General features: G+C 41.8%; 1 protein-coding gene across 1 annotated transcript in view; it reads right to left on the bottom strand.

Moving 5' to 3' along the window:
• The window catches only part of LOC100746456, a gene marked incomplete at its 3' end in the record, with an annotated part of 87,785 nt that extends 73,272 nt beyond the window's left edge, over positions 1 to 14,513 (bottom strand). Inside the window, 1 exon segment of the mRNA XM_033320643.1 lies at positions 14,270 to 14,513. Within this exon segment, the coding sequence (XP_033176534.1) occupies positions 14,270 to 14,279 (10 nt within the window).
• Positions 14,514 to 15,603: the final 1,090 nt, after the last annotated feature.

Raw genomic sequence — 15,603 nt, forward strand, 5'->3', positions numbered from 1 at the left:
TGTACACGTGTAAATACCAGACAAATGAAGGATACGATCCTCAAAAATTTCTAATAGGCGATAAATTACGTGTGACTGTTTTGCCATCACAAGTGCCTATTACCTATATATTAGCTTGATGATGGCCAAGGTGGTATTGTATGAAGTAACGCTAGTATATATCCTCTACGTTCATATACGATGTTAATTCATGAAGAGAAGAGAACTTCACACTCTGATTCTTCACGGGATAGTAAGATCTGTATCAAACTGCAATTAATAAAGATAAGCAGTAATTTTCTAGCTTGGTGTTCCGAAGTCGATCCACGGATACAGTCGAAACAAAATCATTCATCGTAAGCTTCTTATAGACGATCCACAATGCTTCTTGAATAATACGTGCAAACGAAGCCATTTCAAACGGTCGATCGGTACGAGAGAAAAAGAGAGAAAGAGAGAGAGAGAGAGACAAACCGTGATGAAAGAACCCACCAGCACATAACCCTCGAGCTTATCAGGCATGAAAGTTGTTTAACGATAGCCAGCTCGAGGAACGCTAATTACCGAAGCGGTGTAAAATACCAATTATCGACGTCGTAAGCAGTTTTAAGCATCCTCGCGATAAAACTTTCTGTCCACGATGGAGACGTTATGGTTGATGGTTCGATTATATCGTAAAAACGATTATTCTACCTCTAATCTTTCGTTTGCTTTAATCAACGAGTTATTCGACATTACGTGACGATCATGTTATCGTCCTATTAAACGTAACTATTTTCTCCCATGAGTCGCGCTTTTTTTCCCACCAACGTGTATCTCTTCTACCTAACGGTAAGACGTTCTGGTTGTTCGATCCGTGGGAATCTACCGCATAAAAGACTGATAAATGTGTATGATAAATTGGATGATCGATTCGATATTCATGGAAGTTTAAACATCTTTATAGCATGTATTTGCAGAGTACAAGGATTTGATCGAAGTAACGCATCTTTTATTAACGTTAGTTCGCTTGCCTCGTAAGAGAATTACTCGAGGATATTTCCACGTGGTGTAGAATAACTTAACGGATGCTTTCCCTAAATATGGAAAGACTGGTGACACGATTGTAATCGGCGCGATTGCTATAGAACTCGTAGCTACCGAGCGCGCACTGTCTGTTGCAAGCATTGAACTCTCCGGTCGCGACCACTTAAGGCGCACGCTACGAGAACGTGTCACCGGTTATTCGCATAACACACTCGCTGAGATTCATTATCGCGTAATACCAGAGTGCTCTTTCGATCTGGTTGAAATAAAATCTTTCCTCTTATCCACTTTTACTCTCATATCGTACCGTTTTCTTTCATGTCGCGACGAAACTTTCTCGATAAGTCAATTGAAAGTTATTCCGGGAAACGAGATAGGGAAAATGTTTAAGCGAAGAGGAAATATCGAAAGGTTATTATTCACGTTCTCTGTGCTGTTTTGTGCGTGTTCCTTGTCGAAATGACGAACGACTCGACAAGAATGACTCGCAAATTAAAATTACTCAAAGGAATTACACGCGAACAATGATGAGGACGAAACAGAAATTGGCGGATAATAACTCGTATCGTGGCTCGATGGACCACTTAAGGTGTACGACTGGCGCAGAAAACGGCTGCGTTATTATCGGTTTGGACGAAGCGCGTACGCACGCCTGGATGACTACTGCAAAACGGTAAAATTACAGCAATTTTCCTGATCGCCGTCTAACACGTGTTGCCGATTGTTAAACCGGACAAATTGATCGTTGCGAAAATTCACCGTTCTAACGTTTCTCGCGCCGCTGGCCATTTTTTCATTGTAGGACGCACCTCGTCGAAACGGGAAACAGATTACCGGATAAACGGGAATTATCCACCAGCTATCTTCGATCGATTCGTTTCCTGCAGCTCTGAATGAGCATTTAGCATAGAATTAGGGACAGTTGGTTCCCAGAACCGATTCATGTATCCACTTTACCTAACTTTACGTGTCGCAAATTTCGAAATTCGCTAAACATTATGTAATCATAGAAACGTGCAGCTTGTTCGTGAAAATTCTATAGAATCTTTCGCAATCTTAAAATGTATATACGCAATCTCGATCGCCATCTTTGATTCGTTTTATACACCTATATAGCGTTACCACATCGATTGGCTACACTTGCCACATAGTTACAGAAGACCATCCACGAAACTAGAGAATCGCGGAGCAAAACCTTCGATATATCTCTGTTTATTTGTTCCGTGAAATTTGCAATTTTAAATTCTCCCGGGTTTTTCTCAAATTCCATCCAGATGACGGAAAAAATAAGGAACGTCGGTGAAACCGCAAGGTCAGCCAAGAAGTCAGCATAAGGAAAAGGCAGAGTTTCCTGAAGCACAACGCGAGAAACACGGCGAAAGGAAACATCACGTCGCGTAATGACTCTCGTTATTAGAGTCACCGGCGCTCAATGAAATAATAAAATCATCTACGTAATCACCGTGCGCGTATGTGTATGTAAGTACACGCGTTCGCGTAACGGAACCGCGGAAGAGAGCTCGAAAAGTAATTTACGCCGCGACCTTTTGACACTGCCATCTCGAAGCTCGAATAATTGCATCGTAACCGTTAAAAGGTGGAAAGGTCGAGTCCTCTGCTTAGTCTGCGATCGCGAACGTGTTAGACGACTCGCGAGAATTATTATTAGTGGAAATTGTGCCGGGCCACAGACTCGGATAGAGCTTGTTGCCGTTTCTCGTGGACATTCATCACCGCTGCTTATCCTAAACAATCAATCGTGGCATAAACAAGCACGCTCGAAGGCTTCGCGTACTCGAGACACTCCATGACGATGATTGAGGCTTCTGTTAACGTCTTCCGGCAACCGAGCGGTGCTGAAATTTTATTAGTGGTACACAGAAGACACACAAGGGTTAGCTGTACCTACGGCAAGCTCTGCTGCGCTATTTCTATTCCTATTACCTTTTCCGCAACATCGAACGATGATGCTCTGACTGACCATTGTCGAGGAAGTAGAAATTACATAAATTATGTTTAGTCATAATGCTGTTATTCAGCCTTATTTTTATCCGAATGAATTTCTTATATATCTATGCGTCATTCTTTTTCTGTCGAGGCGTAGATTTAATTTTAACCAAGCTATTTGCTGGTTAATTAAGCCTAAGATGTACAACAGCAATTAAGGAAACCACGCAAACGCTTCTTATTGCTTTTCTTGTCGATGCATATAGGTTTGCTATCTTTCCTCTGTATCGTCGTCAAAGGAGGAATACTTTATTTGCCGAACAGAGAGAACCACATCCTCGTTTCAATATTCCAACATTTGCTCTGCTAATATAATTTACGTAACGCGTTCGTTCGTTTCTCCTTGCACATTTCTTTCTTTTTTTTTTCTTTTTTTCTTTTCATGCAATCGTTTGTAATTTCATTAGCGGTTAGAAGACTCGTCGCTGCAACGGTAAAAATCGGTTCACGTTTTGCATACACCGGTGATCATACCCATAACTCCTTTCCTCCAACATTCTTTCTTAGCGTGATGCAAGACGAGAACACGGAATCTTAGAACTTCGTTGCACTTGCAGGTTCGCCAACGAGCTTTCGGGTAACCGCCGCCGTCACAAATTTGTAAACAGACGTGACGCTGTTTTACAGTTAAGCAAACGGCCAGCTAGAAATTAGTCGTGCGTCAGGTACGCTCGGCCTGCAGAAACCTACTATTTGTATGCAAATTCGGCGCATACATTTAGAAGCCAGCTGATCATCGGTAGATTCGTTTTTACGCCGTGAAAATGCAATTAAAGAACCGTATTTCCCACTTAACGTATTCATCTATTACGTTTGAACGAATCGACCGTCCAGGAATAGTACCAATACCAGGAATCGTATTCATAATCACGCTCGTAATTCTTGGTACGAACCGTAGATCAACACAATAATCTCTAAGACCACCCAATAAACGGAAACTTCTCTTTTTATGAATGAAATAAATTATTGACGATATACTAAGAAACGTTGATATAATATCTTGCGTGCTCTTATTTTATTCTCTCGACAGAAGGAAATTTTTTGCACAATTAAACCGATGCTAATGGTGAAACTTTACAAGCTGGCAATACCGATAAATATTCTTGTATAAAATGAGAAAGATCCTATGACTGATAATAAAACAAGTGAAATTTCGCAAGTCTTGTCTTATTTCATATGAAACTTTCAAATTCTAAATCAGAGGCCTACGATATTTATCTTATCAATTTATTCCCTACTTTGCGATTTCATTTCCACATTTATTTCACTTATTCAAGTACTTCTAAGAAGATCATGAATCGAGAGAAACCGCAAACCAATGGCATTATGACGGGAATACCTAAAAATTCATTTCTATACATAGCATCGCGTACAAATATTTCCTCCTGGTTAAGTAGTATGACAAAATATTTGCCATCTATAGATCGCTATCGTAGGTGGTCCGAGACTTTTGCACGGTGCTGTACGTGGCGCGAAGAAGATTCGAAAGGAATGATAGAACTGGAAGAAGTAGCAATCGCAATAATCCAGATCGGCGAGTTAGTGGAACGCTTCGGTGCGTTCGAAAGAAACGTGACAAACTAGTTTTCAGAGGCACTGAGAAAAGCAAAAGTGACACTTACAGACGTGCCATCCGCGTAATCGTTACCAAGAACCTCGCGATCGGATGTTCTTAACGGCGTTGCAAGCGAACAAGGAAGAGGAACTTGAGGAATCGATATGATTAAATTTACTCGGGCTATTAACTTAGCCGTATATCGTTGCTTTACAGGTGTTCCTCGATTACGAACCACTTTGCTTCGAGGTACGTGATGATATCTCCGTCCTGCAGAGCCAATGACCATGACATCCTGACCCACGGGGTTATTCAGTAAGAATCGATTGCTCCAAGCCATGAAAAACGTTAAGAGCTAACTAAAATTGGTCGCTAAGTATAGTTCTGCGTTGTGCTCTCCTTTTTTTCTTAGAGATACCTAATGATAGGTAAAGTCTGCATTGGATATTACGATAATTTACCAAAATTAGTATTCGAGTACGAAGTACGAGAAGGAAGCGTGATCGTTAAAAACGGAGGTAAAGCTTTGCGTGTGCTGTGCATACTTAAAGAGTTTTAGGTATGTGATATTTTAGTGCAGGAAAAATTTCCCGAACAATACGGTAGAGACGTTAAAAGGTTTCCAATTGAAAATGAAATTGTAACTTGTTTCATTTTTTATTTCACTTCCTCTGTCGGTGTTCTCTGTGTTTGAAGAAAAATTCCCTGAAGTTCTGGGCATAAATGGTATTATAATCGCTTAGAAAACAAGAAGAATTTTCGACACTGCGTATAGAACAAACGGTAGAAAATTCCGAATCGAAAGTTCGATCAAAACACTTTTTAGTTTTCTCCGTGATGAGAAGAAAGTTTCCTTAAAATATCTTCACGAACGACGGAAAATTTGCGGAGCAAACTATGCGGTGTAAAGCAAACAAACGGTGTAGCATCCTGAATTTTAAGTAGAAACTTCTTCTATTTTTAACCTTTTTTCCACTGTGGCGTTCTTTGAATGCCTCTTTGCAACCAAAGAGAAGTTACCTAAAGTCGAAGCAAGAAATTGAAGCGACGCAAACGGAAACGTCTGGGCAACGTAACAGCGGTGATACGAAAGCGATTCCCGGAGACAAAGGAAAACGTGTACCACAGCTACACGCCTGGTTAAAAAGAGCGACCTCCTTGAGAACGGTCCTTGACTCGTAGAGACCGACGAGATAAGAAGAAAAAGGAAAAACGGCGCGAGTAGTTATAGAAGTAGAAGAAGAAGAAGAGGCGAAGGATGAGCAGAAAAGGAGAAAGAAGAAGAAGAAGAAGACGACGAAGAGGAAGAAGGGAGAAGGGAGATCCGGAGGCAAGTAATGGCGCCTACACTTGGTGGCCGCGAAAGGTCGAAGAATATTCTGCTTCCGAGGAGCGCGATATACGAGCTAGTAGAATACGCAGCATCGAGGGCAGGAAAAGAAAAAGAAAGAAAAAGGGAGAGAGAGACGAGGAAAATATATCCAGAAGCATGGATACCGGTTGCTTGTTTCTCTTCTTCTCCCACGGTTTTTCTTAATATGGTTAATTAAGTACACGAGAAAATCATATTTCTACATAACTGTGGGTATCCAGTATTTTCTTTGAATTAGATTTCTTCCTGTAATTGTATAATTATCGATGTTTAATGGCGTTTCTAGAATCACAGACATCTAAACCAGTTTCTGATCTACAAATCTGACGGTTTTGCGTAAAATCTAATTAATTTCGAGGTTTCAATTGGACGGAATTTAACTTCGTTAAACGCGTTCTTGTTTTCTATCGTTAAAAGATTCTTAAATTCGAGAAGAACATAATCGTTACTGATATATTTTATACAAAAGAGTTTCTTCAAACGTTGGTTCAAAAGTAGAACGACAACGATATAAAACTGAGATATAAATCATGAAAGTTTGCAACCGGGGTTGATAAAAAGAAAGGGCCAGGGAATCCTAATTTTTCCCTTTTCCTCCGGGCAGACTCACGTTCAAACGGCCATTTATAAATTTCTCATGAGAATATTCGCGAGATGTTCGAGGGGGAGGTGCTATAAATTATAAGGTGAATCCTTTGAAAATTAACGATTCGATCCGGAGGATGCGGTCTAATGTACACCAACGTTCTTCACCTTCTCTCCCCCTGTGTCCCGGAATGATACCTGCGGGCATGCGATGCAGAAGGTCGCGAGATGTACTCATTCGTGACCAGAAAGATCCATGAGGGGAAAACCTGAAGACGGGAGAAAGATTCGACGTTCACACACAGACAAAATTTACTCTCGAACACGAGCTTACATTCGTCCCAACAACTGGCTATAACGGATACACTCTCTCTTCCTTTCTCTCTCGTAGACCATCGACTCAACGAAGAGGAAAGAGAGAAAGAACGAGTGGCGTCTCAGAAACGAAGGATGCCTATAATCGGCAATGGACGACCGCACCTCGCCACTTTCGCGTTGCTTGACGTGGATACCGGTCTAACCGATCGACCAGTTAATCATCATCGTTTCACTCTAACATTCTATCGTTCTCACGCATACTCGTATTTATTATACGGTAGCCGACTAGTGATTTTCGTGTGGCCCAGCAACCGGCCCGGGACGCGCATGATTTAATTAAACTAATGAACATCTTTGAAATAATATATCTTCCGATAGAAAGTAGCCATCCGGATCGATTTGTCAATCTTTACCAACGATTTTAGCCTAATATCCATAGAAGCAAGATTAACTTGACAAGGATCCTTTTTATTTCGAACCCTTCAATTACTTTTACGCTTCGTCTGTCCCCTAAATCGGTTATTTCATCCAATCTCGTTGCACGTAGTATTTTCAAAAACACGGAATATTCTTGAGCGGGGAAAATCGAATTTCCTCCGAAAGATGATGGCGTTGATCGTCGCAATCAGCGATCCGAAACGTGCTCTTGCATTCGTAAGTAGAGAAGCGCGGCAAAGATGCAATTGGGCCGAGGAAACTGCCCAAGGGTCTGCATAATTGAATGAAGTCGAAGTTAAATATTACTTACGAAACTCATAAATATGCAAAGATTATACAGGAGCTGGTTCGCCGAGCGTTTTCATAACTTTTCATCTTCAGAGGCACGCTGGCAAAAAGAGTGTGCTCCGATCTCTGCTCTAGTCTTATGCGTAACTAACGCGTACGCTTTGCCTCATTACACCAGATAGACGCTTCGTTCTTTTTTCCTCCATCAATGCATGCGATTGAATTAAACTCGCTTATACAGGTCGGACAAAACAGAAACTGGCGAATTTAATATCCCCTGCAACGACCTTAACTCCGCTGTGGAATATGTGCCGCTTTCATGAAGAACAACGTTACAGGAACACCCCACAGAAACTTTGCTTTTCGTGATCGTAAAGGCTTGAATTTCTTGTTACGTAGCCTCTCTATGAGACGAATGGAAAGAAGAAAGGACGACAGAAACGATTCCGGGTATAGTAACGATGCCGTGTCATGCGACACAAAATTACCAGCTGAAGTAAGACCAAGTTCCGATGAAGAGGGCTTAATTGCACTTCCTTAATTATCGAGAAATTTTCACACGAATATACCAAGACACGTGGAAATCTAGATTTCCCTGTTGCTTATCCACTTCCTATCTCCTCGTCCGTGTTCCACCCAGGCTTTTATACGTGGGAACCGAAAACGGCATCCTCGCTTATTCGCCAGCTACGAGGAACGAATTTGATATGAATAATTTCCATTATGGAAAACTCATATCGACGTCTATAACGAATAAACGGGATATACAAATTTTCCATGCAAATAGGAAATTGATGAAGGGATCAACAACGCTAATACGTAAATGTAATATCAAAAATTGCCATTGTGTAAAATGCGTTATCCGTAAATTTGTCAAATGTAAATTATAAACGTGTTAGTGCGTGATAATAAATAATAATAATAATAAATTGATAAATTTAAGGTAATTTAAGAAATTTAAAGGTTAATTGATAAATCTAATATTTAACGTTTAACGTTAACAATTTAACGTATTTAAATTGGGAAATTTATCGACATCGTTCGATGTCCAATTTTGTTCATCCGATTCTCTAAAATCCAGCGTTTCCCGAACAACGTAGAAAATTAACAATGGCTATCGAGTTAAATACGCGGTCGTGAACGTTCCCAAGCGGGTGTAGTCGAATAATTAAACGCTGCCAAGGATGGCTCCATGTTGTGCTTATTAATTATTTCCAGCAGAGACGGCGGATGCGCCAAGCAAAAGCGCGTCTGAAACGGGCGCTTTGCGTGCGATACACATTCTCGATTACGCAACCGTGTGCTGTCTGTCAACGCTAAGTTCAAACGGGGTCACAGGTGATGTACGAAAATTTCCACGCGACTTTTACCCTTTGCTGTGCGTGCACGACTCACAAAACCTAATCGTTCCGGATGATTTTCACGATATTTAAGCCTTTCACGAACGAAACGATTTCCAAGGAAAGTTTTCGCCGTCTTCTGGTTTCGCTACTTCCACTCGAATGTAAGAGTTTCTCTGAATAGACGTGTATACCGTTACATACTCTTCTGTTTACAGCATTTCATTCGCGTAATTCGCACAAGAATATTCGAGCTGATCATTCCTCAGTCCAACGAAGCTCGAACGAGATGAAACGTAGCGATTCCAAGCATTCATTCAACCATTCCCATCGTTTCGAGCAATGTGCCAACCTTGTGAAATTCTAATTTCAAATGCAAGAATCTTCAGGTTCTTACGATTCTTTTTTCTAATTCTATCAGACGTAAGAATCTTCAGAATGAAAACATCACAGAGAGATAGTCAGAAGGATTATTCTTGCGAATAATCTGTGATCTTTAAAAGATCTATACGATGTTCGTACAACGTGTCTGTCGGTGTTCGTGTCGATACAATCAAAATTAATCGACATCAACATCACGCACCTTTATGATAACGTCTGGGTGGAAATAATAGTTGCATGTAACAATGTAAACGGCACATCTCTCGTGCATTTATCCGATCTTATTTAGAGCGTACGTCGTCAAGATCGTAACGATTGAGTAACGCACGGTCGACCCACGGTAATACCCACGCATTTGCTCCAATTTCCATGGGTTTCGAGTCGTGACCGGGAAAATGACAAACCCGTGCACCGTGACCTCGACAATGCCTTTCGCTGTCGATCGCAGCGAGTGGTTCGATCGATGACATAAGAGAATGGTCAGTGTTGCTAAGCATTGTTATTGGTAGATTACAGATGTTTGTACGCTGATGGAAAAATTAAGTGTGCAAGAATATACAATTACGCTTTTGTCGATTTTCCATGGAATTGAAATTTTATCGATCAAAGCGTGCAAATGATTTATTTAACGAATATATAGCACTTCGAGTATCGAATTATTTGAAATTTCCTTTTTTACCATATTTCGTTAAATACGCGGTAGAAGCTTATATATCGATTCTCAGAAGAGCTACGAATTTCCCGAACAACTCGTAGCTATTAGCGTAGTAAGTAAAAAGCTGCATCGTACGATGAATACTTGTCCGACTTTCTCTATGTTCAACCTTAATCCAACTAAGAGACTCTCTTCGAAATTAAAAAATAATATTACTTGACACGGCGTTCTCAAGATTTTCAAAGCGTTACGAGTTAACCGGACGATAATAGACACAGAAAAGAATAAATACATAATTCGTAGTAGCATGCACGTTTTCGCAGTAACTTCAATCACTAATCACGTAATACCGACAACTCGTTCGAACAAGACGAATAAGCATAAAGCAAAGCATCGCGTAAATCATGCCATAAATCAAACTCTCGCTTTCGAAAACTCTATCTGATTCGTCGATTCTTCTCGCTCCTTGTCTTTTTTTCTTTGGCCAAGATAATACCGATGAACGAGCAAAATGTTGCTCGCGTTTGCACGGTCACGTTTTAATGGCCGCGAATCGACGCGTAGAACGCTAAAGTACCGGTCTACACGGCTTCATTGTACATCTTTCCTTTTGAATGCTATTTCGCTACGGGCGCGCAACCCGAGGAATTCCAGGAAACGAACACCGGTATAATCGATTTTAGTCGCAAGAGCGTGCTAGCGAGCGCGGGCCAGAAACGAATGATCGCGTAATGTATTCGGAATGCATTTGCAAGATAATGGAGCCTCCTCCCGGTTCGTGTCATGCCAAAGATCGGTTAGGCGTCGTTCTATGAAAATAGGTTCTAGAGTTCTGCCTAGAACGATGAATCCTACTGGAACTTAAGCGAACAAATAGCCTGACCAATCATCGGCACGGTGCTCTTCTACGACAGATGAATTCACGCTTTACTCGTCATCGTTCTCCTATTTGTACCGAGTGATTTTTCAAGTAACGCTTAAATGAACGATTTTGTGAGGCAATGGAGCGAAAGTTGTTCCGATTTTTTGTATCGAGTCTGACGAAAGAAAAAACGATATGTTTATTTTTTTTTCTACGTACGCTTTAAGGTCACCGATTTTTTTTTTTTTTTTTTTAAGTTCTATTTTTGACACGACGAAAGTATGCCGACAGAATCGAGTGAGATCGAGATCGAGTGAGAATAAAATTTCTTTTCGATGGTCGACTTTTTTATGTATGCAAGGTTTTCGGATGTGATTTTGAGAAAAAATGAGGTCGAAGACGGTGACCTTCATCTGCGGTTAGGAATCGGTGTCACGCTTCTTCGCGGCCTTGAACCGTCACCAAATGATTCCATACGATTATCCAATGTTTCTTGCTTATTCGATAAGACATCGGCAAAAAAGATTGCCCAAAAAACCAATTCACCAAAGAGAACAGATGTATTCTTTCTCGTTCCATTTTTTCGATCCTCCGTGAAAAGTAGAAGAAATTCTATCTGATTTAAAAAATCATTGTTTTTAAACCCCTATAGAACCCTTAAAAGAAAACGTGATTCAAGAATATAAAAAGATCTATGAAGAGACTTCAAAAACGACTTCGAGATCTTGATACTATTTTTACAAATTTACCATCTTTAGACACCCTACGCAATCCTTAAAAAAGAACGATCCAAGGATATAAAACTGTCCATTAGAGAACTTTATACCGAGTCACGTATGTAAATGTTGACGCTATTTTTACCATTTATCATTGTAATTCCCTTAATCGCGATTATTACTACAATTTAATGTCTTAATTCCCTCATTCATGATTATTTTTACATTGCCAACAGAATTTACGTAATGGCGTCAGCAGGTGGTCGCTGTTAAAAATAGGTACTTGCGTTACATCCGGAGACGATGACGACCGTCCGAGGTCCGCAAAGGACGCCACCAAAGGATCCACACTAAGTCCTTCACTGTCTCGCGGTATTCTTCCTTTTTCTTTCGTCCTCGCGTTTTCCGAAACTGCTCACTCACTCACAGCATCATCTTGGCGGCACTCGCGACCCGTTTTCGCCGCTTAATCATCATCATCCTAGGATCCTTTTTGCACATCTCGTCGATTTCGAAGCGAACCGGTGAAAGCACGCACTCCCGCCGCAAAACCGGATCCGAGCCAGCAAACTTCTACCATGTATATACTTGTCACAGAAAGTGTCTGCTCGAATTCACTGCACCTCAGGTATCACGTACACTCGAGCGTACTCCAAGTTGCCTCGAGTGGATCGATCGTCGATACAGATACCTTGGAACGCGAACGCGAAACGCCCCTCGATAATGTCGTCCTTTCTTACGCGAATCGGATGGAAATAGCTTCGGTTCGGCGTTCGTGAAACTTCGAACGTCATTCTTTCGAAATGAGAACGAAATTCGGGAGAGAAACATTCGATAGAATGATATATATATATATATATATATACACTGCTTTCTTTCGTTACATTCTTTCGTTACAATTCTCAATTTCTTGAAATTTTATGAAACCTAGTACGACCACGTTACATTCATCTAATGGAATTGAACGTTTCAGTTAAGATTCGACACTTTTTGACTAGATCTGATCGGGGCTACGTTACCTTCGTAGGAACGAAATCTTCATTATTAAACAACTCTGGATGTTACTCTTTCATTTCCTCTGTATCTCTTTCTTAAGAGATGAACTGTCGAATTTTTGTCGATCGATTTTATTAGAGCGACTTAGATCTCTGGATCACTTTGTTCAGCCGTCCACTTGGCTACTCGAGATCATGGGAGAGATTCAAGGTTAACAGCGGAGGCTTCAGCGGGTTAGATAATAGCGGTGGATGATTCGACTCGGTCGAATTCAATTTCTAAGACGAACCAGTCTTCCACTGGTCAATCCTTTCGGGGAAGAGGATTCCAGCGAATCGTGTCGCAAGTAATCGCGAAACGAGTAAACGTAGAACTAGTTTAGAAAGAAAATTTGCAACGTGGTTGGTCCAGATTTTCAACGTTGCCGCGATTGTTACTACGTGTACTTTCGAAAGCCGTTAACATGGGTACGGTGACGAAACCGGAAGTAATCGGTCGAACGTATGAAAAAAATAAATCACGAAGATGCGATCGTACGAAACGATCGCCAAATACGCACGAAACCGTACGCGTGGAGGAACGAAGAAAGTGCAATGGACGGGGCACGAATACGTGACGGGAAAACGAAAATGGAGGATTTATTTTAACGCGCAGAAAAAAAGAAAAGCAACCGGTTCACGTTACGCCCAGGTAGTCGCATAATTTCTGATCCGATGGTGCGCACACCTCGCGCACATCCTTGACACCATCTCCCTAAAGGATGTACCAAAGGTCGAAACTATCGTGCGCTCTGACATAACTGCATTCGACAGCACCTGTACAATCGTTTTCACCAAATACCTCTGTCTTCGTTTCGTATACTTTTTATATTTTAATACGTTACGTACGAAGGATCAGATTGGAGAAAACTGTAACGGATCGATCGACGATCTTACCGGGATGATTCCGCCGATACGACGTATCGTATTCTCGGTCGAAAGGACACGAGATGAAAGTGATGCCGCATCGGCAAAAGTGTTATACTTTTACGCGGAAGATCGAGAAACAGCACAGACTTTCCACGTCCTTCTTCGAGAATTCGTAATTGTTTCAAGACCAGGAGATTTGTAGTTTCCAGGATCAAGATAGAAAAGGAACAGCGAATATTCTTCGTGAAGTTATATTTTTATCGATGAGCAAGAATAAAGGACGTCCATTTTGGAGAACAAACCGCAAGAACGTTTGATGGCAGTAACGTTAATTATCTTATTTTTCGAAGTATCCTTGAAAGGTACACGACTTTCAAACGATCTACGATAGACGATGATCCGATATAATCACTCGCGAATATTCCTACGGAGTGACCTTGACTTTAGAAGAGGCCAAAGCCGTTCAGCGTCGGGTCCAGCGATCGAGAACTATCTATTCTACCGTTCGTCTCTATTTTATCAACTAAAATTAATACTTTCTGTGGATCTCGCGATCGCGAAAAGGACCAGGAATATTAAAATGAAAGGAGAAACCATCGCTGAATATCGATAATGTCCGGCGAGTGGCGGACCAGCGCCGTGTTCACCGGATCGAAAAGAGAGAAGGAAAAAGGATCAGATACGATCGCTGGAGAGAGTAGCGGATTAATGGGGGAGAAACAAGAACGACCAGGTAATCCAGATGGAATCGTTAAAATTGAGCGAAGCAACGGGCATATCGGGGCAGCAGTTGAATCCTTGAAGCAGACGGTACCCAGGGTGGACCACCGTGCAGCAACTTACCCGTCCCCATGGCTGACAGCAGCCTCCTTCAGCCACGATCCTTCCGTGTATCCGTAGTCCAATGTTGGCTTGTTTCACTGGTCGGTCCACGATACGAAATAAAAATAAAATAAAATAAATAAATAAATAAAAACCACCTTGTCGGTGATTAAGTTCGTGAAAAGGACGAACTCTTCGTCCAGTCGGGAGACCGCGGACGAACTAGCGGCTTGCGAAGACTTTTGGTGAGACTTCGACGTGAGACAACGACGACGTCATCACCGGCCTGGTGTCTCATTGGCCAACGGTCCTTCTCTTTGCTCGATCGGCCTCTCTCTTTTCACAGGCTCTCCCTCCTCTCCTTTTCCTTCTACAAACTCCTCTCTCGCCTCTCTCGTTCCTTCTCCTCCTTCTTCTTTTGCCTCCCTTCCCTTTGCCCTCACCTGCACGCTCTTCGATTCCTCTCTGTCTCTCACCTGGAACAATCCGATCGCTCCTACCCGTTCCGACGCGCTTCCACGGGGCTCGACAGCTATATAGAACTCCACGTTGAGTCGGTCTACGCGCCAACTCCAAGTGCTCAACGCTTGCAACCAATCTACCTCGCGCTCGTGTGAGAATGCCTCCGCGAAACTCCTCGAGAGCTAGGCTCTGGGTTAAGCGTCTTAGAGGACAGATGATCCTTTTCCTAGAGGTCAATCGGGACCAGACACGCCACTCCAGTACCTTGGAATTTCACGGAGGCTTTGCTCCGTTACGTTCCTCAAGGTTGATCGCGTTCCACCCGTGTCGTGAGTAACAAGAAAAAATTAATTGAACAAAATTGTGGAACCTCGCCATTTAACGAAGAACAATTTTCTATATATATATTTATATATATAGAAAATATATATATATATATATATATATACACCTGTACAGTGGGTAGAGTTATTTACATAACTCACGTTTGACCACGGTTTACTTACATCTACAGACGCGAGAATCGACATGCACCTCGCATACCTCATCCCGTCGAAAATGGCCATCTCCTTCGATCGTACATATAATTTTACTTAGACATCGACTTAGAATGGTTAAATAACCTTGACGGCACTCATCGATTTGTGATGGCTGCCGACTCACATAGTCGTGCTAGTTGAACCGTTTGCTGATGCATAATTCAGAAGGAAAGGTGAGAAAGCGACGGGCGAACACACGCTTCTTCGATTTACATAAGATTCGCCAGGGCTAACATAGCTTTGAAATTCCTCGAGTACCTACTGATTCCTGTGGCGCAATGCGCGCGATGTACCACGTGTTCGTGGGGTTTTTCTTCCGGTCACGAGATCACAAATCAACGGAGGGACATCGGA

This window comes from Bombus impatiens, unplaced genomic scaffold (genome assembly GCF_000188095.3).
Source record: "Bombus impatiens unplaced genomic scaffold, BIMP_2.2 scf_0321, whole genome shotgun sequence".
Taxonomy (NCBI): Eukaryota; Metazoa; Arthropoda; class Insecta; order Hymenoptera; family Apidae; genus Bombus; species Bombus impatiens.